Here is a 25796-nt window from a genome sequence, read left to right on the forward strand (position 1 = left end):
GGGGGGCCGGCGGTACTTTGTCAACTCCCGGCGGCCGGGGCTGTCCTCTCTACCCCGGCGCCTTTGGGTGGTGCGGGCCGGGCCCGGGCGCTGCTCGGGGTGGGCCCGGTGGCGGCGGCAGGGCGGGGAGGGGGGGGACCGTCTCCCTCCCGGGGCGCGGGAGAGCCTGCGGGGTTTTCCTCCGGCAAGAAGGTGGAGGTCGCTTGGCTGCCGGTGAGGCCGAGGGTGGCTGGGGTTGCCCCTCGGGGCATCCGCTGAGAAACTTTGAGAGCGGAGTTTCCCCGGGGTGCGGGGAGGGGGGGGTCCAGGCTGCCGGGCCCCCCCCTGAGCTCCCTGCGCCGCCAGCAGCTCCCTCCTCTGCCTCTTAGCCCCTCGCTGTTCCTCGCCTGCCCAAGGAACACTTCAAGGCACATTCCTGCCTGTATCTTTGCTAGGGCACCGTACTAGTGGCTTCGATGGTAGCCCTGCTCTTTTTGGACTAGCAGTAGTGAAACTGACTAGCAACTGACTAGCAACTGACTTTGAATGTCCTCCTGTTAAACTAAGCCATAACTTCAAGAACTCCAAGATTAAAAGTGATTTGCAGTTCAGTGCGTGAATGTCTGTTATCTGTGAGCTTCTTGAGAGGTGTAGATTAACGTATTACTGCGTTAAAATCTCAGGTGCTGTATTTAAGTTAGGTGATTTTTTTTTTTTTAATTTTATAATAACATACTTGTGTTTTAAAGATTTTTTTTTTTATTATTTCCTCTTGCTTCCTCATGAAAGATCAGGGAAAAGAGTGAAAATGACCCTGTGCCAGAGTGATGGCGTCAAATTGGTGGTGTCAAATATGCACAGTAAACAAATCGGAAGAAAGATCTGCCCTTTTCTATGCAGCGAGGTCTTGTATGTTTCTTGTAATAAAAGCTGATGAAATATCTAGTGTTATTTTGAAATGAACAGGGTATCTTTAAGTATAAATGCTGGCAGTATCTGCTGGTTAGTTTCCATTGTAACTTTTCTTCCAGATGTTCACAATTATCGAGAACAAATTAAATTTCATGTATTTTTTTTTTCCTAATTGATGTCTGAAGATTTAAGAAAAAGCATATAGAACACTCGAACAGAATTCCTTTAGCAACTCCATGTTGTGGGAGGGGAGGAAGAATCTAGTTGTGCCTTTGTACGGATAGATTTTTTTTTTTTTTTTCTTAACACAGCTGAAGTTTGAGGATAGACAGCTTCTCACTGAGGAGCTAACCTTTTTCTCCCTCGCCTTTAGGTTCTGGGAAGAGAAAAAAAAAAAAGTGTTTAAAAAAAATATGGCTCTGAACACTTGCTGTGGCAACTAAGGCTCCGGTACTTCATGGAGTTCAGGGTAGGCAAATTCCTGCTGTGCAAGGATCCCTTCTAACACCTGTGTGCTGTTTTGCATTGGTGAATAGGACCCACATGGAGCTTCTTGCAGGATCCATGCTGTGTCTTCAGGAGAAATAAAGACAGCTTTAAATTGATAGTATCAGGTGGTTTCTGGCTTGATTGTCATGCTAATTGTTAGCAAGCAATGTGGGAGATCCTTTTAACTAGAATATGAGATAATTTTTCTTCAGCTTACTTCCTGCATGGAAACACTATGATGGAGCACTTCATTTAATTATCCTACTGCAAAGATATGTCAAGCGTTGACATAGTATTGTTCCTGGGACAACTTGCTTGAAAAATCTTGTAAGCGTTGATTGAAACTTGTGAGCACGTGTTCCCCAAAGCGGTATCCCTCTTCTCAAGCTACGTGAGCTTAGTGCTTGTTTTAAAACCAGAAGAAAAAATAAAAGGAGGTGGGAGGTGGGAAATATCAGAATGTGAAAAATCTTAGTTTATAATTTCTAGCTGACAAAACTGTACACTGTAATTTGCAGGGCCTTACTAAACAGTACTGATGGTCCAGCATCCATACCAGTGGAACATTGTGCCACAAATAACAAAGATTTGTGCTGTTGCCACCTTCGGGGCATAAGCCAAGCCCTTTTTGTGTTTTCCTGTTTGATGAATGAGCCTATTTAGTTTCTTTGTGAAAAGAGCTTTTCTGACCAGTTTTTTGCACAAGAGACGAGGGGGATTGGTTCTGACCAGAGTTCCCTGTGCGCCGTGGAAGTGTGGTTGCTCTAGTGGTAGACGTTACTCCTGTGTGAAGGAGTTCAGGTGGCCCAGTAAAAAACCTTAAAATAGAAAAAAACTGAGTCCTGGAAGAACCCTTGTTTTAGTCAGACTAATTAACCCACTGCCTGACTGCCCAGGTGTGTATGTGCATGTACGTATCTGCTCTAATCTTCTAATAGATTAGAAAAAACTATGTAATTCTGTCTGTATAGAATATATTTTTTTGTGTAACTATATGTAATTGTTCTGTTGTGGGTTTTGTTTTTTTTTTTTTCCCCTGGCTGTTCAGTTAACATGCCGTAATTTTGCAACTAGCCACGTGCTTTGTTGCAATTTTAACTCATGCATTTCCTGCATATTTTTACCTTATGCTTCCTATAGGTGGTTTGGTTTGTTTATTTATTTTTTTTTATTTAACACACACAGTTTTAGTGTCTCATCAACAGAGTCCTCTCTGAGAGTGGGATTTGGGTTTAAATGACTTGAGATGCAAATTTGATTAGAGTCAGTGTACGATCAAATCCCTCTAATTTAAGGATCATTGACCTTGCTCCAGTGTGACCATCAATGTATCATTCATCCGAGAGAGCAGAAAGGATCTTCTCTTCTGGAGTGTCAAGTAAAGGCTGGCTTGTTTGCTGCTGCAGGTTTGCTCCTGACAACTTGCTGTCACTTGCAGGGTTAGGATATTCCTTTGGTTCTAAGTAGACTGCTAATATTTTCTTTCTAATATAATAACTAGTTGAATGCTTATGAAAAAATAAGTATATACGTTTTGTGCTTGCTGGCCTCTGAAGGCCAAGAGTATTAAGAGAATTCATCATTTCTGTAGTAGTGTAAAAAGTATTTTAATCTTCCTGAAAAAAAGTACATATAAATATATACAATGTAAGCCTTTAATATAGAGGAACACTTGTAAGTGCAGGCATCTGCCCTTGCTGGTCTCACTGCAGCAGTCGGTCTGAAACGTGTTATTGTAGGGCTGGAATGAACCACTTTGGCACAGCCCTGTTGGGGGGGAATAATGCAGAATTGTATTGCCCCATGGAAATCATTGCAAGGTAGGATGTGGTTTCCTGTGTGCAGGCAGCCAGACAGGTGTCTGTGTTGTGGGGGAAGAAGTGAGAGGTAAATACGTGAATGATACCGATGGCCCTGTGGAGGGAGCAGCTTATATTTTTATTTGAGTGTGTGGCTGGAGTTTGCTGATGCTATTAGGGATACTCTGATGACAGAACCCTATTTTCACATTATTTGCTCACTAGTTCCTGGTGGCAGGTAATCAGGGAAGCTGAATTTGTGTGACATCATACCTCGCTCCCCACTCACTGATTTGTTTTTATTTAAAAGTGAATAGCATGCTTGCTGTAACTTAGTGGAAACCCCATTCTTTTTGTTAGAGACTTTAATGATTAGATTTTCTCCAGGTACTTTGATGTAATATATGCTTATCATTATCTCTTTGACTGTAGTTCATTTTGTTCTCTGTCTATATTTTTTAGGACCCTTGAAACCAGAAATTACCATAACTTACATTGCTGTTTCAGCTATATTCTTTAACAGTGGACTCTCCTTAAAAACTGAGGTACCGTAATTTCTCATTGCTTTATTGTTGTTTTGCTTTGAAAAGTTTTGTGTTGCTTTTGATTAGGTTTGAATGTAATTGGAATATTTAATTACCGCACTGTTATTGTTGATGCTGGGAGAATGGCTAACAAGAGAAGATGAATATTAGACAGTTATGGAATAACCCCTCCTTGATTTCAGAAAATGTTTCACAAAGTCATGAATGTGATGAGGAGAGTGGGAATAAATTTCACCCATCCATAGAGGGGGAGTTGCTTGACTTTGCAGGGCTTTGACTAAATGGAAGCGCTGAACACAATTTTGAGACTGGATCCACATCCTGGATGTGTCCCAAACCCAAGTCAGGGTGAGACCCAGGAGCGCGCTAGCACCTGCCTTCTGCCACCCCTTCTGCACCTTGGCTTCCCCACTGCTTGGTTGCTGTATAGTCCAAAAAACTCTGCATATTCTAGGGAACTAGGCAGGGAGGAGCTATGTGGAGTCTCCACGCCTCTGCAGGACACAAAGAGAAGGTGTGAGCTCTCTCTGCTTTGTCTCCCCTGCTGGTGTGCTCTCTAGGTAAAATTGTTTAGGCTAGTCACTACAGGATTGATGCCAGCAAAGAGCTGGTGGCTTTAAGCTAGCACATTGGACAGGCACAGGACAGCAGCTAGTACCAACACAAAAGGGTTCCTCTCTAGATACAAGGCCAATATACAGGTCTTGGCAAGCTTTTCCTAGAGCATTTAGTTGTGGACAGGTAGACTTAAAGTGCCTACGTTCTGCTGCGTATCACGGACACTGAGACTTGTTTCAAATTGTGTCACACATTTTTCAAAGAGGAACAATCTGGGAGTAAGAAGAGATGGAGGGTGGAACCTCTTAGAGATGTGTAAAGGAGGCATGGAGAAAGGAAATGATGGCTATGTGCCAAGTAGAAACGAAATACTGCATGTCTCTGCTAGTCCAGTTTCTTGATGCTTTTTACGCTGTTGGCTATGCTAACAGGTGATGTCATTTGTATGTTGCCCGATATCAATTCCTTAAAAGATCATCATGATATTGTCCAGTTATCTTTTGGGCAAATTGGGACTTGGATGAACAGCGGTCATTCAACAACAAAAAAAAGTTTCTGTATCATGGTTATAGTGACAGAGTTTCAAATGGAGGTGGTGTGTGACTTGACAGGAGCCCTCTTCTTCTGTGTCTGCTGGCAGTTCTGGCACTAGGGTCTCTAGTTCTGCTGGGTCACAGTATTAGTGAATAACTTTAGTCAAATCTGTAGTAGCTGTTTAGAGCCTTGTGGTCTTATGGAGAAGCAGGAAGAACCATGTTATCTATTTGCCTGGGACGGTAATTAATCCTAATAGAAATAGGCTGTGGAGAGGCACTTTCTTCCGCAGAGAAGAGGACCTGGAGCACAAAGCCTGAGCAGCAGTAATGGAGTGGAGTTTTCTGCTTTCAGGGCTAGGAATCTTTGCATGCAGAGGAAAAAAAATGTAAAACTTCTTTCTCTTTTGCTAGTTTTTTATTCTTGAAGCTTTATATTTGTAAAGCAGCTACGAGTGAGAGTGAAGTCAGTAGCATTTCAAAGTCTTGATTAGATTCTCAGGGCTAGTGTACATCTAACTTTTCCTAATTAAGGTGACATGACTAACAGGTTCCTGGGCAATGTGTCGTGTCCTACTTTGAACTTCTGTAACTTTTTTCATCTGTGGTTCTAAAAGCAATATATTGATGTGAATGAGGCTTCTACAGGAGCTGATGTTTGTCTCCAGGATCTTAGATTGTTTTGGAAGCATCAGTTAGGACTGGTGCTGTACATCCAGCTTTATGTTCCATCAAGAAGCTAAGTTTTTTCAGAATTCCTGCCATGGGGGTAGAAGATAGAGAGGAAGAAAAACATTTCACTCATTGTGCTATTACTTTCTAGAATGTATGTTAAAAACAATCCTTAAATGTGTTAGGAGGCCAGGTCATGATTTTATTAAAACACTGTGGGGCATGTTTTAATTCTTTAAAGCACAACCTAAAGTTGGAATTGAGTCAGTTACTGTATCTTTTTACTGGATTGGAAAGTAAATAATTTGTGCTTCTGTCTTTATTAGTTCTTGACCTGTGTGTTAGCTGTTGTACCTTGGATAATATATTTGTTGGATTGAAATTAGTGTTTGGTATGCTTTATGAAATCATAAAAAGTTGTGTGTTACTGGAGGCCTTCTGATAAATCTGGCAAAATTAGAAGTAGCTGATTCTCTTATAAGGTTACACTTTTGGCTTTTTCTGCTGGGAAAGTGCATGCTCAAAAAAATTTGCTAACATGCAAACATTTTACAAAATAATTGGCAGCTTTCAGGGAGAGCCTGTCTGTGCATGGACTTGTTATGTTTTCAAATCTAGAGGTGACTGAGGTCCTCTACATTTGTAGAAATAGTCTGTATCCAGGAATGACAAGAATATTTGATTCCACCTTAATATAATGCTCTCTCAGTTTTCAGTGACTGGATAGCTTGCTCTTTTAAAGCAAATACCTCCTGTAGGGCCCCAGAAATTAAATCACATACTTGAGTTATCCTTTCAATGAGGAATTTGACAAGCCACTGAAAACACTGTTTGCTCTGTGTGGGTATTTGCCCAGAGGAGTCCAGCTATGACCATGTAGCATGTCTGGATGGCTACAGGGACTCACACTGACCAGCGAGAGGCTAGGATAAGCTTTCTAAAAGGTCTGAAATACTGGGAAAGAGAACGTAACCTGTTCTACCTGGTGTGCAGAAGCAGAGTCATAACTAGCAGCTGGCCATAACTTTTCTGAGACTTCTGTTTTTTTGAGGGCTACAGTGACAGATGTGTTTTGGGGCAAGCCCTTTTAGATTGCTTTGTTGAAGTTGAAGAAGGTGAAGGCTGTTTGCCCTGGTGTTTGTTCTATGATGATACAGTCTAAGGAATAACTGTTCTAAAAGACAATCACTGGAGACATTTTAAAGACTGGTAATTTAGATCTACAAAGAACTCTTCCACTAACACAGCATTCTTTGATGCGCTGTGTTGTAATAGCTTTCCTTGCTCCCTGGAAGCTCTAACCAGTCCTTCCCAAGTTTTTGCCTTGGATTTTGCTTTTGAAAGTATCACAGTATTCTTCAAATCATCTGTTTTTAAGGCATTTTCCAATTGTAAAATTATTAAATTAAAAGGGGACTTCTGTATATGTGGTGGTGCCTAGATTGGGGGTACCTTTATTGATTAAGCCACTAGGAAATCTGGGCTGGAGGTGGCTTAGCAGGAAAGAAGGAGGAATTAGCAGTTTTGCTGAAAGAAGTAATTTGCTTTGGTTTTTCTCAATTGTATCATTTACTTTTAAAATGTACACTTTTACATAGGTACTTCCAGGTATCTTTTTTTTTTCTCCACATAGGGTGTGTTTCTACTACTAGATGCTTTATTGTTGCTTTCTGTTTGAGATAAGGTGAAGTAGTACTACAGTGAAGCTGTTCATGACACCATAGGTAGTGTGACAGGTTGTGTGTGAAGGTCTATTTTTTTAATGCAGAGTGATACTAGCCTACTTAGGAGCTTGCTTTATTTAAAAAAAAAAAGTTTCATTCAGTTAACCAACCAGTGAATGTCATGATACTTTCTTGGTAAAATTGCATCAAGATGTACATTTCAAGTCCATATTTTGTGTAACTTTAAGAATAGGATATGCATGGATGTGTATTTTTTTTTTGTGTGGAAGGTTTTTTTTCCCCTAACCCAAATTTGGGAGTAAATTTTATTAAGAGAAATAAAATAACAAGGACACGGTGCTGAATTGCTAGTACTTCCAGATGTATAATTATATCAACGTGCATTTTGATGGTTGAAAATGCAATATTTGTTTCTGTTTCATAATAGTTCAACTGTTTTGAAGCTGAGAGAGGGTGACATTTGAAGATTGGCTGCTACATTACTGTAGGTAGAAATAGACTTCTTTTTTTTTTTTAAAAAAAAAATGCATCTGGAATGTCAGGTAGCTAGAGAATCTTAGCAAATTAGGTTTTGAATAAAAGTACCATCAGTTCTTTTACTGTTGCATTGTTGACTTGAGTGCAAGTTATTTTGAGAGAGAGTAAAAGGAATTTTCTTCTCAATCTGTGAGAGTTGAAATGAACTGAAATGTACAAAGCTTTTTCCTTGTACTGAAAAACTGCATAGAAGATACTTGAAGTGCCTGAAAAGACAGAAAGAGACACACAGAGCTAACTGAAGAGTTAATTGCGTGAGGATACATGATCACCTCTCTGGAGTGCTCTTTGCTACTTAAAATTAATTTTTTGTTTTGTTTTGTTTTCCCAGTCTCCAGTGGTGTTTTGCAATTTATTTCTCTGAATTTTATTGGCTTAGCTGTTGTTAGCTTGTTATGATCTTGGCATTCTTTCTTTCCTATTCTTCATCAGCCTAATTTTTTTTTCTATAGATTTACTATCTGTTGATACAATAAATAATCAAAATCTGCTACAGGTTACTTTGCCTTTTATGGTTGTTAGTCTTTCCTTAAAAAAACCCACCACAAATGATGACTGTTTGTAATGTAAACATCTCTTTTTCCCAGTATAAATGAGAATCGCCGTTTGTGGCTCTCTTTAGGCTAGAGAAACCTGAAATCACATGGACACTACAAGTTTCCCTTCCTCTTGATATCAGCAGTCAATAAAGTAAACAGGCCGACAGCATAGTTAACACAGGTTTTGAAGCAGTGACAAAGTGCTGAGGCTGTCTGCTGAAAAGCTTCTGTTATGAGAGCTACGCTGTTATTGAAGTGCTGGACAATTCTTTTGGAAAAATGCCCAGGAGCAGACAGAGCTTTTATGTTGTCTGGATATACTTCATTATTAAAAAGGAGATCAGATGATCCCTAAAGGTGCCTTTTTTTGACATGCGCTCTCTTTGAATTATAAAGACGATCCTAGTTTTAAAAGCACAAATGTGATCTTACTTCAGCTGTTATGACTGCAACTTCCTCTCTTCTTTTTCTTTTGCAGGAGCTGACAAGTGCTTTGATGCATGTGAAACTACACCTTTTTGTCCAGATTTTTACACTTGTGTTCTTCCCAACAGCAATATGGCTCTTTCTTCAGCTATTATCAATCACACCTATAAATGAATGGCTTTTAAAAGGGTATGTTTAAGCATAATGGAGGAAATATATTTGTAGCTGTCTTCTTAAAGGGCTGCTTAACCTGTAATGAGTGTTTTAAGACTTGCATTGTGAACAGATTTTGCTGGTTGTTTTTGTGCTCCAGTACTTTGCTGTCGAAAACACAGTACATGGACTATCCTTTCAGGAACCTGGTCTCATTTTTAGAACATCTAGTCAGTTAGTTTCATATGTAGAGAGCTTGCAAGATGTTAGCTTTCTCTCACAAAACACAGCTGAAATTCTGTGCTGGGTCTCAAGGAGGATGGGGAGGAAAGAAAAAAAGTTGGTGAATAAATACTGTGTATGCTACGTACTGGTATTCTGTTCTGCTTTTAAACAATCTGTATTGAGCATCTCTTGCATGTGGTCAGTTAGTTTCATATGTGGAGAGCTTGCAAGATGTTAGCTTTCTCTTTCACAAAACACTGCTGAAGTTCTGTGCTGGGTGTCAAGGAGGATGGGGAGGAAAGAAAAAGAAGTTGGTGAATAAATACTGTGTATGCCACGTACTGGTGTTCTGTTCTGCTTTAAAACAATCTGTATTGAGCATCTCTTGCATGTGTCCAGATTGGGGCTCAGTATCTGCTCCTAGCTAAGTTGTTGGGCTGAGAGGGAAGGAGAGTAAAGCTTTGTAAGAGAACTTTGAGATTAGCAGAAGCTAAGTTAAAATGAAAACAATATGTTTTAAATCTTTGGTGTACTCTGTCAATGTGTGCTTCCAAAGCTGCATTGGTGGTGCAGTAATTATAGATGTTATGAAAAATCCCAAAACTGAAAAGCTCTTTTCAAAATCAAAGGTCAATACCTAGCTCCATGTAGCTGTATTGGAATGTCTGAATGCAAAAATCAATTATATTAGAAAACTACTTAAAGAATCCCCATCGTTTCTTCCTGCTATTATGGGGCTGACAGAGTAAAGCTTTGTAAGAGAATTTTGAGATGAGCAGAAGCTAAGTTAACATGAAAACAGTATGTTTTAAATCTTTGGTGTACTCTGTCAAGTTGTTGGGCTGAGAGGGAAGGAGAGTAAAGCTTTGTAAGAGAACTTTGAGATTAGCAGAAGCTAAGTTAAAATGAAAACAATATGTTTTAAATCTTTGGTGTACTCTGTCAATGTGTGCTTCCAAAGCTGCATTGGTGGTGCAGTAATGATAGATGTTATGAAAAATCCCAAAACTAAAGAGCTCTTTTCAAAATCAAAGGTCAATACCTAGCTCCATGTAGCTGTATTGGAATGTCTGAATGCAAAAATCAATTATATTAGAAAACTACTTAAAGAATCCCCATCCTTTCTTCCTGCTTGGTGAAACATTGCTTGGGGAGAGTTCCCTGTCTTCAAAGTTTAATGCTAAAGCTACTCATGTTTGTTTTCACAAGGCCTAAACCTAAAAGAGCATTTTGTTTTGTTTTTAAGAGGCTTCTCCAGGTGTTCCACCAAGCGTGAAGTGATGCAAATGATACTGACAAGGTGAAATTGAAACAACATCGTTTAAAAGTTAGCACTGTTTTGCTTAACAGTATTAGTACATCAAGGAAATAAAAAGTTTACTATACGGTGTATAGTTTGCATTTGGCTATTCATAGTAAAGGTTATTCTTTAAAGTAAAATCATTATGAAGTCTTTCCTCAGGTAGAGCAGAGACAAACTTTTCCACAGTAAGCCAAAATTCCCTCCTAATTCATGGGACTCTCAGTTTCTGAAGTGTGTGGTACAAGAGATTTTTGTGCTTTTTGTTCCTTGCAGCACTTCTCTTCCCTTCTTTCCTATGACTCTTTTGCCTCTTTGGTTCTTAGTATTTAAGGAACATGATTTGTTACATGCACAAATATATGTGTATGTATTATATACATACACAGCTGTGAAACTGCTTGTAAAACTACATAGGTATGTATTTTTTTTAAACAAAAGCCACGCTTGTATGTGTATCTCCCTAAATGTGGAGCCTAAGCCAGCCTCATTTTTCATGAAGGTATGTCTGTGTTTAACCAGTGAGCTTGTGTACTCCTTTCTGTTTCAAGCGCCTTGTTCCTCGAGTACTATTTCTGTTTTGCCTGTGTTTTATCTTTTAGTACAGCAACTCTGTTGTATTGAGACTTCCTTGAAAGAGTGGTCAGATTGAGGAGTTTAATGAAGGTGGAGTTTGGGGATTTTTTTTTTTTCCTTAAGGAATGCTTTCTTGATAAATACTGCTGTTCAGGACGTACTTGGAGCAGCAGCCAATGTGTAACTCTGACGGCATCCACTGCAAAGGGAGCCTGATAGGAGCTGTACCTTTGGTGTTAACACAGGTGTAGAACATAATGAGCTCTGTCCTCATTCTAGGACAACATGTTTTAAAGCAAGTACTTGCATGTCCCTGGACGGGTGTGTGAAAGGAGGGTGAGGAGCAGATGTGAGGAGCTGCCCATGCCTTTGTTGCTCTGTGTAACCAGAAGTTCATCCTAATGCCCCACAGCTGTAGTTTTTATTCCCTAGAAACACCAAAGTACCCGAATGAAAACAGCAGGGAACAGGACAGGCTTTGGCAAAGTTATTCCCTCATCACTCACGTTTAACACACTTGTAGAGGGAGCTAGTTGATAGTCCTCTCAAAGGCCTGGAAAAATAGGCATATGCTCCCAAGGACATGCAGCACCCTTTGGCAGGGTGGCTCCCCAGGAAACAGTAGTTCTCCACTACTCTCTAAATAAGGTTATGCCTAAAGGGCACAGTCAAGCCCACAGTTAATTTTCCACCTTGCTTCATAACGAATAGTAGATTTTCCCATCCTCTGTAATGGTCTGCTTTGCTGCAAATGTTATTTGGGAGGCAGATTCAGGTGGTACCAGCTTTTCACCTGTGTTTCTACAGTTATGGTTGGTGGTTTTTTTCCCCTCTCTGTCTGGAATGATTGTAGGAGGTTTGTTGTTTTGCAGTGATTTTGAAATATATAAAATAGAGCAGAAACTAACATAATCCCAAGCATCTTTTAAGTTATTTTTTTTCTAGCTGACTAGATCTTGCATTGACAGGATCTCTTTGAAATGAGCATGAAGCAACTTGTTAATGTTTGCACAGGTTCACCTCTTCTGCCATTCTTAGCATATAGCATTTCCAGCACAGGTGGTAAGGTGTGAAGTGGAAAGACCTGGTACAATATATGACTTTGGTAGTTCCATATCTAAAATATGAGGCTTTGCACCCTACTACTCAGTTGTCTGTAATATATTAGCAGAACAGGTATTATTTATCACCCTTCATCAAGTATTTGGACCCCTGATTTTATTGCTTCTAGCATGGCCTGAACCAGTGGAATGTTTCAGTTGATTGCTCTCTATAGTCATTAGAACATTTTGTTTGTGTTTTGGTAGTGTTATGTGTAGTTGATACAAAGCAAGAAAAAAAAAGTTAAATGCGTGTTTCAATGCACCCGATGAAAAGTATTTTAATTTAGTGTGTACTAGGCTTTTTTGTAGCTTAGTATTTTCGCATGAGGAATATGTAAAATCATAGCTTGACTGTTATTCTTTTTGAATTCCAAATGTATTATTTTAAATTTGAGAGGGTTCACAGAGATTGTGTTATTAAATCTTTCTCTTATAGTGTGGAAAATCCCTGCCAGCTGAGATGAAGGCCCTTGCTTATATTTCATACCTCTCTAGATAACTTTGAACTTAATCCACCCTTTATTAGTGCAGGTGAGAAGTTCAAGGAGCTGACTGCCAAGAGACCGCACAGAAGAGAGATAACAGTATCACAACTGATGTAGGGGATGGACATCAGAATCGCCATGTGTTTGTCTGCTGTGTATTTTCATATATGTTTCCAAACTTTCCACACCATTTCTTTTTCCTATATTTCCTTTCTTTTCAATATGAGCTTATCCTAAGTGCTGACAACTCTCTGCTTCCATAGCTCACTTGACTGTAAGCTAAAGATACAACGTACTTGCAAGGTGGTGCTTGGCACTTTGTGATTGGATTTATATAATGCTTACATTGTTTTTTCTCTTTCCTTTTCCACAGTGTCTGTAGCTGACAAACTGAATACCGTCATTGTCATTTACCTGTTTCTTCTGTTTAACCTTTTTGTGTATTTGCAGCATGTCAGTTGCACCACAATATGCTCCCTATTATTTGCATTTAATACTTGTGTTTACTATAGCTTTTAGACACTGCGTTTCTCGGGCATGGACTAACACAGTTACAAGTGCAGAGTAGTTCACTGCTGGTAGTTGATCTGAACTAGAATACTGTCTCAGACTCCAATACTTGAAAACATATGTGAATTTCATGCTTTTGGGAGTTTTGCAGACCGTTTTATTTCATGCCTTAGTGTTCCTTGTAAGTCACCAGAGTTTTTTTTTTTTACTTAGTCTCAAATTTAATTGTAATCTATTGTGGTATGTTCTTGTTGTTTCTAAATACATGTTTGATACAACTAATTTTTGTTTTGACAAGAAAGCTCACCATTTTTTCTTAAGTTGCAACAGCATTTACTGTATACATGGATAATTTTGCTCCACGAAATGGAAAAAAATGACAGATAATAATAATGTATTTTAGACTTCTAAAATGCAGGAGAAAGATTTTTCTTTTTTTTTTTTGTGTGTGTTGATTAATGGAAGTCAGGTGGTTTCAACAAGAAGTGAAAACATGCATAAAAATTGAACATTTGATGGCCTTTTAATGTTCAGGAAATTAAAAGAAGTGTTTTGTTTTTTTTTTTCCAGTAGGGATTGATGAAAACCAAAGTATAGAGGGAACCTGAAATAGTGAGAATGGCTCTCCTTATTCTTCTACTTAGCAGTGAATGTTTTTATCACTGAATAGCTTTTTCAAGAAAATAGGGGTTTGCATCCTTATTTTCTTTTTTTTTTTTTTTCCCAAATACATATAGGTATCTGAAAACACATTACAAACTTCACTATACCAGGACACATGATGCAGTTATCTTTGTGGTAGATGAGTACATATCCTCGTGAATGGTAGATACAGTACTACAGATAGTGAAATGAAGTCACAGAGAGATTAAGTGTTGGGGTTTTTAAATGGTGATGTGACTCTGCTGTGTGGTGGTTGGTAAGAGATAGCGCAGAAATCCTGCCAGCTGGTGCAGGGCTCTTAATTGTAACGCAAACTGATTGGGTTGCACAGGTGATAGGGTGATTGTTTCTATTCAGCTATTTGGTATTTTGAAGTTTAGGTTGCATAGTGTTTGCATCATGTGAGGAATGTAACATTTCTTTTTGTTGTTTTCAGCTTGCAGACAGTAGGCTGCATGCCACCTCCTGTGTCTTCTGCAGTGATTTTAACCAAAGCTGTTGGTGGAAATGAGGTGAGTTTTCATTTTGTTCTTGAATGCTTTTTTTTTTAAACAGAAGTTCAAACAAATTTTTGTTTATGATCTTGTGTGGCAAAACACTGACTGTAATGTGATGCTATTGTGGTTTGTAAAAACTTTTACAATTAAAGCTTGGGTATTGTGTTGGTGTCAAACAAGGGGTTATCTGCTGCTATTGTTCAAACTGAAAGAAGCTCAGTTTTCTGAGGTGATAGAAAAGTTTCTGATAGTAATTGGTGTTAAGAGACTTCTGCTTGTTGCTGCACTGTAATTCCTAACCATGTTATGTTTATATGCCGTGTACTGGTTATCTTATAGAAACTGTTAGCTTAGTAGTGAAGAACTGCCCTTGCAGTGGTTGTTTGGATGGTGGTTAGTATTAAAAGGCCTTATAGTAGGAGGTTCCTTGAGCTTGAAGCTGCAAGAATAGCAAGTGATGACGGAGACACAAAAATTCATTTAACTCTTATATTAATATTTGTGACTGCATGAAATTCTGTGGAATTCTCTGACAATGATGCAATGCAAAGTTCTCAACAGGTAGAAGATACCAGAATTGAACTTGTTTGTGCAAACTCAGTTTGGTCACGTTATATTTCTGCCTTAAAATGGCGTACGCAGATGTCATTTCAGACTCTTTCTTTATCCATAAAACACTTGCTATTTTCAGGAAGACCAGTTAGCATTTAAGAAACTAGTCCAGGTGTGCTAATTAATGAGGTTATTTCCTTTAGATCTGTTTCCTCATAACTGCTGAGGGTGGATGAGACTGAGTAGGTGAGGAAAGGAGAGAATAACACTAAAAGAGGCGGGTTTTAAAGCTGGGGCTGATGGGATGCTGTTCTGGAAGGTTAGAGCCAAATCTTAATTCAGTCATAGAGCTTCTGTGTGAAATTGGGCGAGTCACTTCAGCCACATTTTTTAAATATGGCCATTAGTTGTGTACTTCTCATTTTCCGAGTTGAGACTCTTGGGACCGATTAATGTCAGCTTTGAAAACACACGATAGCACTGAAATAGATTGAAGTTGTACTTTGTACTGACAAAGTGCTGTTTAATTGCTCTATCCTCTGAAGAGAGACCCAAAGCATCTCAAGTCAAGCATCTCTAATTACAGGCAATCCTGATGCACAGCACTGTCTCCCAGTTTTTTACCTGAAAACCGGAATCATGACATTGTCTGATGGAGGTGCTGTGGAGTAATTACTGTAAGGAAATAATTCAGGTACATAGTAGTGATCAACAGAAAAAAGTTTTGTAGTTATGACTCTAGGTGTAGGTGGTGTAAATTATACAAAGATGCCACATAGTGAACAGTGAGGATGAAATGAAGTATTGAATGAGTGCTTATTCTGTGTTAGCGCTTTCTGTCCTATCTTTAGAACGGGGAGATGATCCTCTGGAAAAAAAATAAGATCTGATTGGTGAGTTGAAGGCAATATCATACAGTATTTGTGTGAAGGAGTGGGAGAGGTACTTTAGTTTCTTTACCACTAGAGTTCACCTTTTCATGGTAGTATTCTTCTGGGGTGGTGAGTGTGTGTGTATTTTACCAGCTGAAAACCAGAAACTTTTTGTCATGTAAGACTTAGGTAACTATATAAATCACTGAAAAAGAAAGCTTGAACCTCTAATTCTTCTGTTCCAAGCTGGTGTTGGAGGAATGTAAAAATGCATACCTTGTTAGTGACTTTTGCAGGTGGTTGCTGACAGCAGAGACAGACTCAATCAAGAATTAGGTCTTCAGAATTGAGAGTTCTCTGTCGGGCTCTAGGAAGGTGTGCAAAAGAGAAACACCCTTTAAATGTGCTCAGTGTAGACAAAGCGTGTGGCAAATTTATTGCTAAACTTGAGCAAGTTTCCAATGCAAACATATTTTTGGGATTTGATGCTTCTCTGTCATTTGGACTATTGTTACTTTCTTCTAAAGAACAGCAAATCGTGTTCCTCGTGCTAAGGGAGAAGACCTTCTTACATCTCTCCTTGCCAAATTTCACCTAAGCTGTTATTGATACACTTCTCTTTCTGACATGAGCAGAACAGTGCATTTTTTTCCCCATTTTAATTTAAATCCATTCTGATAAATGAAGAATTTAAACCTGGGTGTCAACTGGAAATATAAACGACTGTACTCTGAGAGCATTTGTTCATAATAATGTCTCTTAAACTGCTTTTGCCTTGTCAAGCATGTATGCCTTACCTAGAGAAATTGATTTGTCCAAGGTGTGTCTACATTGCATAATGTAATATGGAGATAAGCGAGCTTGCTCAGAAGCAATATAGCGAGGAAGCTCCACATGAGCTAATTAGTCTGAGAAGTGTCCTGCTGCTGATGAGTACAGGCACAGCCTCAGTAAGTGCTCTGAAAACCTCTTCAGATTCCATGAAATACAGCCCATGAGAGCTGTGGTAGTTGATTCTGTTATGACAGTATAGAGGGTTCTAGCTTTTCTTTATCTAGGGAGTGACTGTTGAATGTCAGTTTGGACTTGGGTTATTCTCAAAGAAATATCAGGCAATGTTGCATGGTAGAGTAGTGTTCACCTGGGGCTGAGGAAACGGGGATTCTATTCTTAGCTCTGTCATTAACCTGTTGGGTAAAACAGGGTCAGGTATTGTAAGTGACTGTTGAATGTCAGTTTGGCTCTTCTCAAAGAAATATCAGGCACTGGTGCATGGTAGGAGTAGTGCTCACCTGGGGCTGAGGAAACAGGGATTCTATTCTTAGCTCTGTCATTGACCTGTTGGGTAAAACAGGGTCAGGTATTGTATCTCTGGGGTTAACAGTAATGGATAATGACAACTTTGTGAAGTGTTTGAAGATCAGTGCTGAAAAGCCGTATGTAAGCTATATTTTATTGTTCTGGGGCAGGGTGATAAAGTGTTTGGTCAACTGCTTAGAAAGAGAGTCTACAGCAAAAGAAGTTGCTTGGGTGAGGGATTTTGCTGTGTATCAATTGGAAAATTCAGTTGTGAGATGATAAAAGGAAGACATTTTTGTTAATCTAATGAGAATCTATTCTTTTTTAACTGATACATGCCTGAGGGCACAAAACAAAATTTTCTGCTTTTGTTGGCTAAGGAAGATGTAGTCACCAAAACCATTACTAAGAATTCTGATTAAACTGTGTTCATTGTTGAAAAAGTTGCTTGCTGTAGCTGTGGCATTATGGTGGGGAGAAGCGTTATATTTGAAAGCCAGAAGGCTTCCAAGTCTTTTGGTGTTTGAGGGTGAAAATTAACACCTTCACTTAATTCTGATGCGCGAGTGGTTTGGTGGCTTGTTTTAGGGGTCTGGAAAGAGCCTTCTTCACAAGTCATAGGGATCATAGGCGGGGGAAGATCTCCGTGACTTTGTAAGAAAGAAGCAGAAAGACAGCAAAGAGGTAACCAGACTGAAAACCAGTAGCAGATTTTGTAGGTGTATTGGCTATCTTTTTCTGTAATCAATGGAGGAGACATCCAGTGTTGGCACTAGCAGAGTGGAAGAACAAAAGATTCTAGCTGCACAGAAAATAATGCTGTGACTAGTTTGCTCTCAGTGCTGCTTGTTACATGAGACTTAAGACAGACTTCTAGTGTTCAGGGATTAAGTACAAACCCAGGTAAGCTAAAAATCCTTATTATTTAACGGTCAGTGTTTAATAGCAACTATAGAATCTACCACTGTTTGTTTTCCTGATGGTTCAAACACATGGTATATAAAAAAGACAAACGTATCTAAGCTTTAAGTCCTCTTGATCTGTGTATAAGAATACAACAGCTGAACAACTACTCAAGAGTGCAAGTATAAAATTGTCCAAAGTAAAAATAAATCTTCCTTCTTCCTGTACATTGTTTGATCACCAACCTTGTGATCTATGTGGCTTTCAAAGTTTTAGTCTTAGCAGCTGTTAGTCAGGTCTTCCAAACTCTACCACGTTAGCTGTTTCTATTACTTTGCAGTATGCTTGGTAGATGAGCCGGTGGGGGCTGGTTTTGATGGTCGGGGCATTCCAGAGGAAATAAATCTTTATCAAAAGCCCTTTGCCAGCAAGTAACCTTCCATTGGTAAGGGAAGACAAGTCTGTTAAGCACCTTTGCTTGCTGTAGCTGTGGCATTATGGTGGGGAGAAGCATTATATTTGAAAGCTAGAAGGCTTCCAAGTCTTTTGGTGTTTGAGGGTGAAAATTAATGCCTTCACTTAATTCTGATGCATGAGTGGTTTGGTGGCTTGTTTTAGGGGTCTGGAAAGAGCCTTCTTCACAAGTCATAGGGATTATAGGCGGGGGAAGATCTCCGTGACTTTGTAAGAAATAAGCAGAAAGACAGCAAAGTGATAATCAGACTGAAAAACAGTAGCAGATTTTGTAGGTGTATTGGCTATTTTTTTCTGTAATCAATGGAGGAGACATCCAGTGTTGGCACTAGCAGAGTGGAAGAACAAAAGATTCTAGCTGCAAAGAAAATGATGTCATGACTAGTTTGCTCTCAGTACTGCTTGTTACATGAGACTTAAGACAGACTTTTCAAATCTCATTTCCTTACATATCGCCACTGGTGGCAGTGGCAGCAGCAGAGGTGTTAAGCTGTTCAAGACAGTGCTTCTGTATTACTTCAGAATAACTTGTGTACTAGTATGAAAACATCTGATGTGCGGCATTTTAAGACATTTATCTGTGATTGTTAGAAGATGATATGGTAGAGGTTAAAATTTCTGCCCAAAGCTCTGCCTGTGTAATTCAGAGTAGCTAGGAGCTAGTATTGTTCTGTCCAGAGAGGTGTTGGCAAATGAGAGATGTCAGCAGTGGGGAGGGAGACTCTCTGTACTCTCTGAAAATCTTGGCTGTTGAAGGAGGGAAAGATGATTTATGGCTATTATGTCTTTTGTTTTCGTGGAAGTAGCTGTTCTTAATTTGATGAGCAGAAATACAACTTGTCTAGTAGGGCTACAGGTTCACACCTATGGACTCTGACCCATTCTTAGGTTTCTTCAACTCCTCTCCCTGGTCTGTGTATGATATGTGGTTTGTTCTCTCAACTCTTTCAACTCTGGTTTCTTCAGTCTGTTTCTCCCTCTTCACCCTGCTTTTCTATCATTCCTGTTGTGATCTCTTCCTGTATGATGGTACTTTCATTAACCCTGTGAAGAATTTTCTAAAACAGTCTATTCCTAGCTCTTGTCACAAATACATTTAGCTCATTAAAAAAGCCAGTTCCAAGAACTGAATTTAATTTGCATATGAAGCTCAATATGAACAAAAAAAAATGTTCGTATGTACACTGTCAAAAAAATGAGAGATCACTATGAGAAATCAAAACCTAATTTTAACTTTGATAATATTTTCTCAATTACTTAGTTGTTTCTTTCATCAGTAAGACTTGAGAAGTCTCTTGATTTGTGAAGAGGACAGTCTATGTAGCTAAAAATCAGGCCTCTCTTTTGTTTTTTGCTCTTGTTGAGCCATGAGGGTCAGGATTTTAATGACATTATCGAGTCTCACAGCACAGAATGCTTTTTTTGTGTAATTTTTTTTTTTCTAAAAAGTCTTGTCTTGTAGTTTTTCAATGAAAATGCAAACCTAATTTGTTTAAAAGTATGCTTCCAACTATCCATTTCTGCGAGACAAATAAATGTCAGCATTTCAAGGTGCTGTAAAGACAATCCTATTAAAAGCTCAGAAATCCTCAGACAGAAATGCTGTAAAGATGCCAGATACTACTACAAAGTATTCAGACAGCAAATGTCATACTCTCCTTAAGAATCAAAGTAATGAAGAAAAGAAATTGAAAATTAAATCTATAAGTCTATTATCAGTTTGGGAGAAAAAACAATTTGCGATGACTTTTATGACATATTTTTGAAACATGTAACATAACAGGCAAGAGCTGTGATGGAATTGTACAGATAAATCGTGGCAGACAGCAAAATAGCCAAAGTATTATTCAATAAAATGAACTATCTCAAACACAACAAAACCATTGAGGATTTTTTGTTCATTTAAGCTGTAGCTTGTAGAAAATGTCTTAATCAAGGTGCTGTTTTATTTTTTTTTGCAACTTTTATGTGGATCTGCTATGCCTTTTGTAAAAAGACGTGTTGCATATGCAAGACAAGATTTTGGAATATAAAATAGGCTATAATGAAGAAAGCTAGAAGGGTATTTATGAAATAAGATGTAAAGTAAAGGAAGAGTTCTAGTATTGATTTCTAGATTATTTTTTTTTGAAGCAGCTGTAGAACATAAAACTGAATATAAATTTGCAAGGTCCACAGATAGCCCTTCTGGTAAAGAATCAAGGGAGACTAGTAACGTTTTGCCTGGAAATTATATGCAAAAGTTTTACAGATATTTTAAATTAAAGAGCATATGAATACTTACTGGGAAATGAACACTGGAAATTTCCTCTGTTTGTGAGTGGTAGCTTTTTAAAGTGAAAACAAAAAGGTGAACCCTAACACTACTGTAAAGTCACAGGAAAGATATTGATTTCTCTAAAAATATCTGAAGTTCTTTGAACTGTGTATACATGTACATTAACCTTTAAAAAAAACCAAAATAAAACGAATAAAAAGAAGCACCAGCTCTAATGGTTTGTGATTCATACACTGATGCACCAGGGTACCAAGAGTGTTTACCCTGGGAAGGTAACTCATGAACATTATGAATTAAAATTGTTTAAGATCTTCAAATAAACTGTGTGTGTCATGATGTTTAGTTGTCTTATATTTAGAGAAGAAAAAACTATATTATAGAAGTCAAAATTTGCAGTAGGTGATCTAAACTTTAATCTCCAATTTGTACTTCAAATATGCATATTTTCAGATTTTGTTTGTGAATGGGTAAGTCATTTCATCCTATTGTTTTTAAATGTGACACGGTAAAAGGAAAAGAAAATCTATAATGATTTTTAAAATTTATTTCCTATCTAATAAATTTTGTCTGCCCACACAGATTAAATCGTTCTAAATGAAAATGTAACTAATTCTACTATTAGATACTAGACAGAAGTCTCTGGGAAATATATGTGGGTGTCAGGATAAATTTAGGGAAGATGTCTGTGCTTCACATGTACAAATATAAAGACTTAACTGTGTTAGCTTAAGCCTTGTATGTACATAGGAGCTGTTGTGCTATTAAATTCACCCTCTCTGTTCTAGTATTACAGTCTAATTTTTTATGTATCCTAAGAGTTTACTTTTCTTCTATCGTTACTGTGCTTTGAGCAGATGGTTTTTATTGAACTATTTATTGACACTTAGGGGTTTTTCCTTCCCTGAGTGGTGAGTGCATTTTATATCCATCAATGCATAGGAGTAGCCCAAATTATTACATACAATATGAATTTCATCACTATAATGTGTCCCAGTCATGCAGCTCCATTAGATATCTCTAGAGTTCCTCATCGTCTTCTCAAGTCTTTTATAACCCAAAGCAATTGTGAAATCTTCTGGCTTTTTTTCCCTCTATCACTGTTCCCCTTCCATTTATCACTAGTACTTCTAATACAGATCCACTATTAAAACTGTTCAGAATGGAAGGAATTTTCAAAGGCATTCAACTCTGCTCTTAATTCAGTGGAAGCAAATTCTGGCTAACAGGGAGACTTCTGAAATCCCCATACTCGAGCACTTCAGCCCCAAACTCCTTAGTTCCTTTTGTACAAAGTTTCACATTTTCTCTCGATACCCTTGTAAAGCAGTATCAGTGGTTGAGTTAGACTTGTGATAAAAGGTTTAATTTTGTCCGTGGTTACCAGTACCTCTAACTCAGGGTCTTACATAGGGCTCATAAGGTGTCTGGTGGAAAAAGCCCCTCTCCTACTCTACTGGGAGTGTAAGAGATTAGGGAAGTGCAAGAAAATATATTAAATCTCTTAACTGTGCAACTTTATGTACTGTTAAATGCATGATGTAGAACTTGGAGCCTTGTGTTCGGCCTTCCCAAATCTGGGATGCTTGTAGCAGCTGTGCCACAATCTAGAAAGTTGTAAAATTGTCTCTTTAAATTATGCTAAACTGCTTGGGCTGTGGTTGCAATCTGCCTGGAATCATCATAGCCTTGTGTTTTTACAACTCTGTTTGCCCAACTGTCCTAGATCCAACTTTACCAAGAGTGTTTTCAGAGGGTTTACTGCTGCTATTCTACAGTGCTTGACTGGGGAGACCGGTTTTTTTGTCTGCTGTGGGACGTTCAGTGACCCTGAAAGCTGTTTGTGGCATAAAGAAGCCAGGATAGAAGAAGAGCCTTGCTCTCACGCTTGACAAAAATGGCCTTTTAAAGCAGGGTGATTTTGTATTTGTCTTGGTCTGCAGGTTAATTCAGTGTAAAATGATAGCGTGCAAGAGCTTCCTTTATTTAGTGGGGAGTGCTGTGTGAAGTGTATTGGCTATGCAAAGCAAGCACTTTTAACTGTTTGAACAAATCAGTAATACCTCTGTTAAAATATTTGCAGAGAGTGGAGCCTACTGGCCCCTAAAATTCAGCTTCTGTACTTCCTGGTGTTTAATCTTTATGGCTGTTTGAAAGACCGCAGGTATTTTCCAGTGAGGGAAATGCCTTACCTGCTCTCCCTTCCTCAGCCTTTGAAAGGAAAGTTTATCTTTTGGAGAACAGTGAGGACAGGAAATATTATTCTGAAGATGACGGCTTCAAAAGGTTACAGGTGATTTGTTTGCAGTGAAGTGTTTTATGTGGTTTTAATTCCATTGAATGCCTGCGTGATGCCAGCATTTGCTGTGCAAGGGTTGTGTTCTAGTGGCTTTCTTTTGGCCGAGCAGTGCAAGTGTTTGCTGGTGCTGAAATCCGTTGATGTGCTTATGGTTCTGCTGTCCCTCACCTGTTGGTTTATAAAGCAAACTCTATTTTAATATACATTTTAATAGCAATTGAGGTGTTTAATCATTGCATGTGTTAAGATTGGTGTTAAATCACTGATACAGCAGAACAGAAACTATTGGGCTTTGTTGTTTGCGGGTGGTTTATTTTCTACCATGAACAATAAAGGTGCCTCCTTTGACATCTGTTCATGTGTTCACCTGTCTCTGTAGACCTGGACCCTCTTGCATGACCATTTTAATAGCAAGTGAAGCGTTTAATCGTTGCATGTGTTAAGATTGGTGTTAAATCACTGATACAGCAGAACAGAAATTATTTGGCTTTGTTGTTTGCGGGTGGTTTATTTTCTACCATGAACAATAAAGGTGCCTCCTTTGACATCTGTTCATGTGTTCACCTGTCTCTGTAGACCTGGACCCTCTTGCATGAAGGGATACCACTGCAAATGGCTTAGCATGGCTGTTGGTGGCCCTAGAGTTGTGACTGGCAATGAAAACCTGAATTTATAAAACTAGCAAAAGCTCATATGCAACAGTATTGATTGTCAAAAATGGAATCAATTTGGTATTTCTTTCTAAAAAGCACATTTGGAATGGTAACGTGTAAAGCATTTCTAACATTTTGAAATCTGATAAGTACCTGTTACATATGACTGCAGCTCACTGCGGATAAATCAAAATTAAGCATGTCTGTTGAGAAGACAAAATGCCTGTCATGAACAATAAAGGTGCCTCCTTTGACATCTGTTCATGTGTTCACCTGTCTCTGTAGACCTGGACCCTCTTGCATGAAGGGATACCACTGCAAATGGCTTAGCATGGCTGTTGGTGGCCCTAGAGTTGTGACTGGCAATGAAAACCTGAATTTATAAAACTAGCAAAAGCTCATATGCAACAGTATTGATTGTCAAAAATGGAATCAATTTGGTATTTCTTTCTAAAAAGCACATTTGGAATGGTAACGTGTAAAGCATTTCTAACATTTTGAAATCTGATAAGTACCTGTTACATATGACTGCAGCTCACTGCGGATAAATCAAAATTAAGCATGTCTGTTGAGAAGACAAAATGCCTTTTAGGAATATCTTTAGTGGATTTAGTCAAGGATAGCATTACTGTTCTTGAAATGTGCAAGTGTTAGAAATATCTTTATGGATTTAGTCAAAGATAGCATTACTGTTCTTGAAATGTGCAAGTTCTGAACACTGGCTTGTAAAGAGATGTTACATTGTTTCTCCTTTTTTAAATTTGTCCTTTGTGTGTTAAAATCAAAGCCTCAGAGTATATAACTCGGGAAAGTTTTTGTTTTTATCCAAGCACGTTTTTATCTGGTATTAAAATCAAAGCCTCAGAGTATTTCACTTGGGAAAGTTTTTGTTTTTATCCAAGCACGTTTTTATCTGGTATGAATATATTTGCTTAATGATTAATAATAATACATAGGAAAGAAAGCAATCATGCTTCCAAATTCAATATTTCTATAATGTGTTTTCTTTAACTCTCTTTTTGGGAGTGCAATATCAAGTCCTGATTTATGGAAATCATAGCTGTAAAACATGAAGCAGGATTTTCAATTAAAATTACTATTATCTTTAGATTCCATTCTTTTTCAAGGAAATGAAATCAATTTTATTATCCTTTTTCATCATTACAATTATGAGAGAATATTATGAAGGTTTTTGTCTTCTAATTTGTTTGTCAAATGATTATATTCAATACATGTTAAGAAAAAGTGCCTTGCATTCTATGAAGAAAACCTCATCTGTGTGATAAGACAACAAATTTCTAGTTTCCTTTATATAAAAATAAACAAGCTCAAATTTATTTTAAATGCTTTTGTAGAACTCTCATGAGAAGATAGGATATTTTAAGTGTTTTCAGTTTGTATTTTTTTGTTAAACTGACATTTTGTTCATTTGTTAGTTAGAACATTTGGCAATGAAAATGTGGAGAGCAGTAAATCAGCAAATTTTCTCTGATTTCAAAGCATTATTTAGGCTGTAGTTTCTGGAAAATATCGGCCCTATTATGAAGTCTGAACAAGCTGCTGGTAAACTGTTTCTGGACACGTTGAAGAAAAGCCACGTGCCTCCTGGGAACCCTTTTTCAGACATGCAGTCCCCACAGCTGGGTGCTTTCCTGCTCAGCCAGGATTTTTGCAGGTGTTTTCTTGCGCAGATGGCCTTTTCTGTCTGAAATCCACTCTCGCTGCTGCCGCTTGTAAATTAAGGAGGATGGAGGGGAAACGACACCGCTCAGAGTAGCTGTAGCACAAGCTACGTGTGTACTCGTGTGGGAAGCCCCCGTGAGAAGATGGTAGTGTTTAGGAAATTTTGAGGGGCAAAGGAACATTATTGCATCCACTGTACTATAGGTGCCCTGAAAGCACAACAACAGCCCCGGATTATTCATCCGTGTGGCAGGGGAGAAGTAGTTCTACCATTAGACCTAATCTTTGCCAACCCATTGAGTACCTCATCGTATATATCCCACCACAAGCTGCCTTTCCAGCCCATTTGCTTCTCTGGCATTTTGGGTCCCCTCGCCACCCTCAGCCTGACATTTCCTCGGGTCCTCCAAATCCTGCCCTGCCTCAGGCCCTCCTACACATCCCCAGGGAGTTGGCACCAACTGCCTGGCCACTCTCTGCGAGACACTGTGAGGCAGAGCCCAAGTGGGAACCGGGAGGAGCCAGGGTCATGCTTGGCATCATGTTGTTATTCACTGATGTGCCTTTAACACTGTGAGGCAGTAACTTTATTCTTTTTGA

At 38.7% G+C, this 25796-nt stretch overlaps 1 protein-coding gene across 1 annotated transcript in view; it reads left to right on the plus strand.

Moving 5' to 3' along the window:
* Positions 1–787: 787 nt before the first annotated feature.
* Positions 788–25796, plus strand: part of SLC10A7 (solute carrier family 10 member 7) — a 160189-nt gene continuing 135180 nt past the window's right edge. Inside the window, exons 1-5 of the mRNA XM_014949813.1 lie at positions 788–820; positions 1336–1360; positions 3642–3724; positions 8727–8863; positions 14126–14201. Of these exons, the coding sequence (XP_014805299.1) occupies positions 788–820; positions 1336–1360; positions 3642–3724; positions 8727–8863; positions 14126–14201 (354 nt within the window). The remainder of the gene's footprint in view (positions 821–1335; positions 1361–3641; positions 3725–8726; positions 8864–14125; positions 14202–25796) is intronic.

The sequence above is a fragment of the Calidris pugnax genome, unplaced genomic scaffold, assembly GCF_001431845.1.
Source record: "Calidris pugnax isolate Ruff unplaced genomic scaffold, ASM143184v1 scaffold42, whole genome shotgun sequence".
In the NCBI taxonomy this organism is placed as follows: domain Eukaryota; kingdom Metazoa; phylum Chordata; class Aves; order Charadriiformes; family Scolopacidae; genus Calidris; species Calidris pugnax.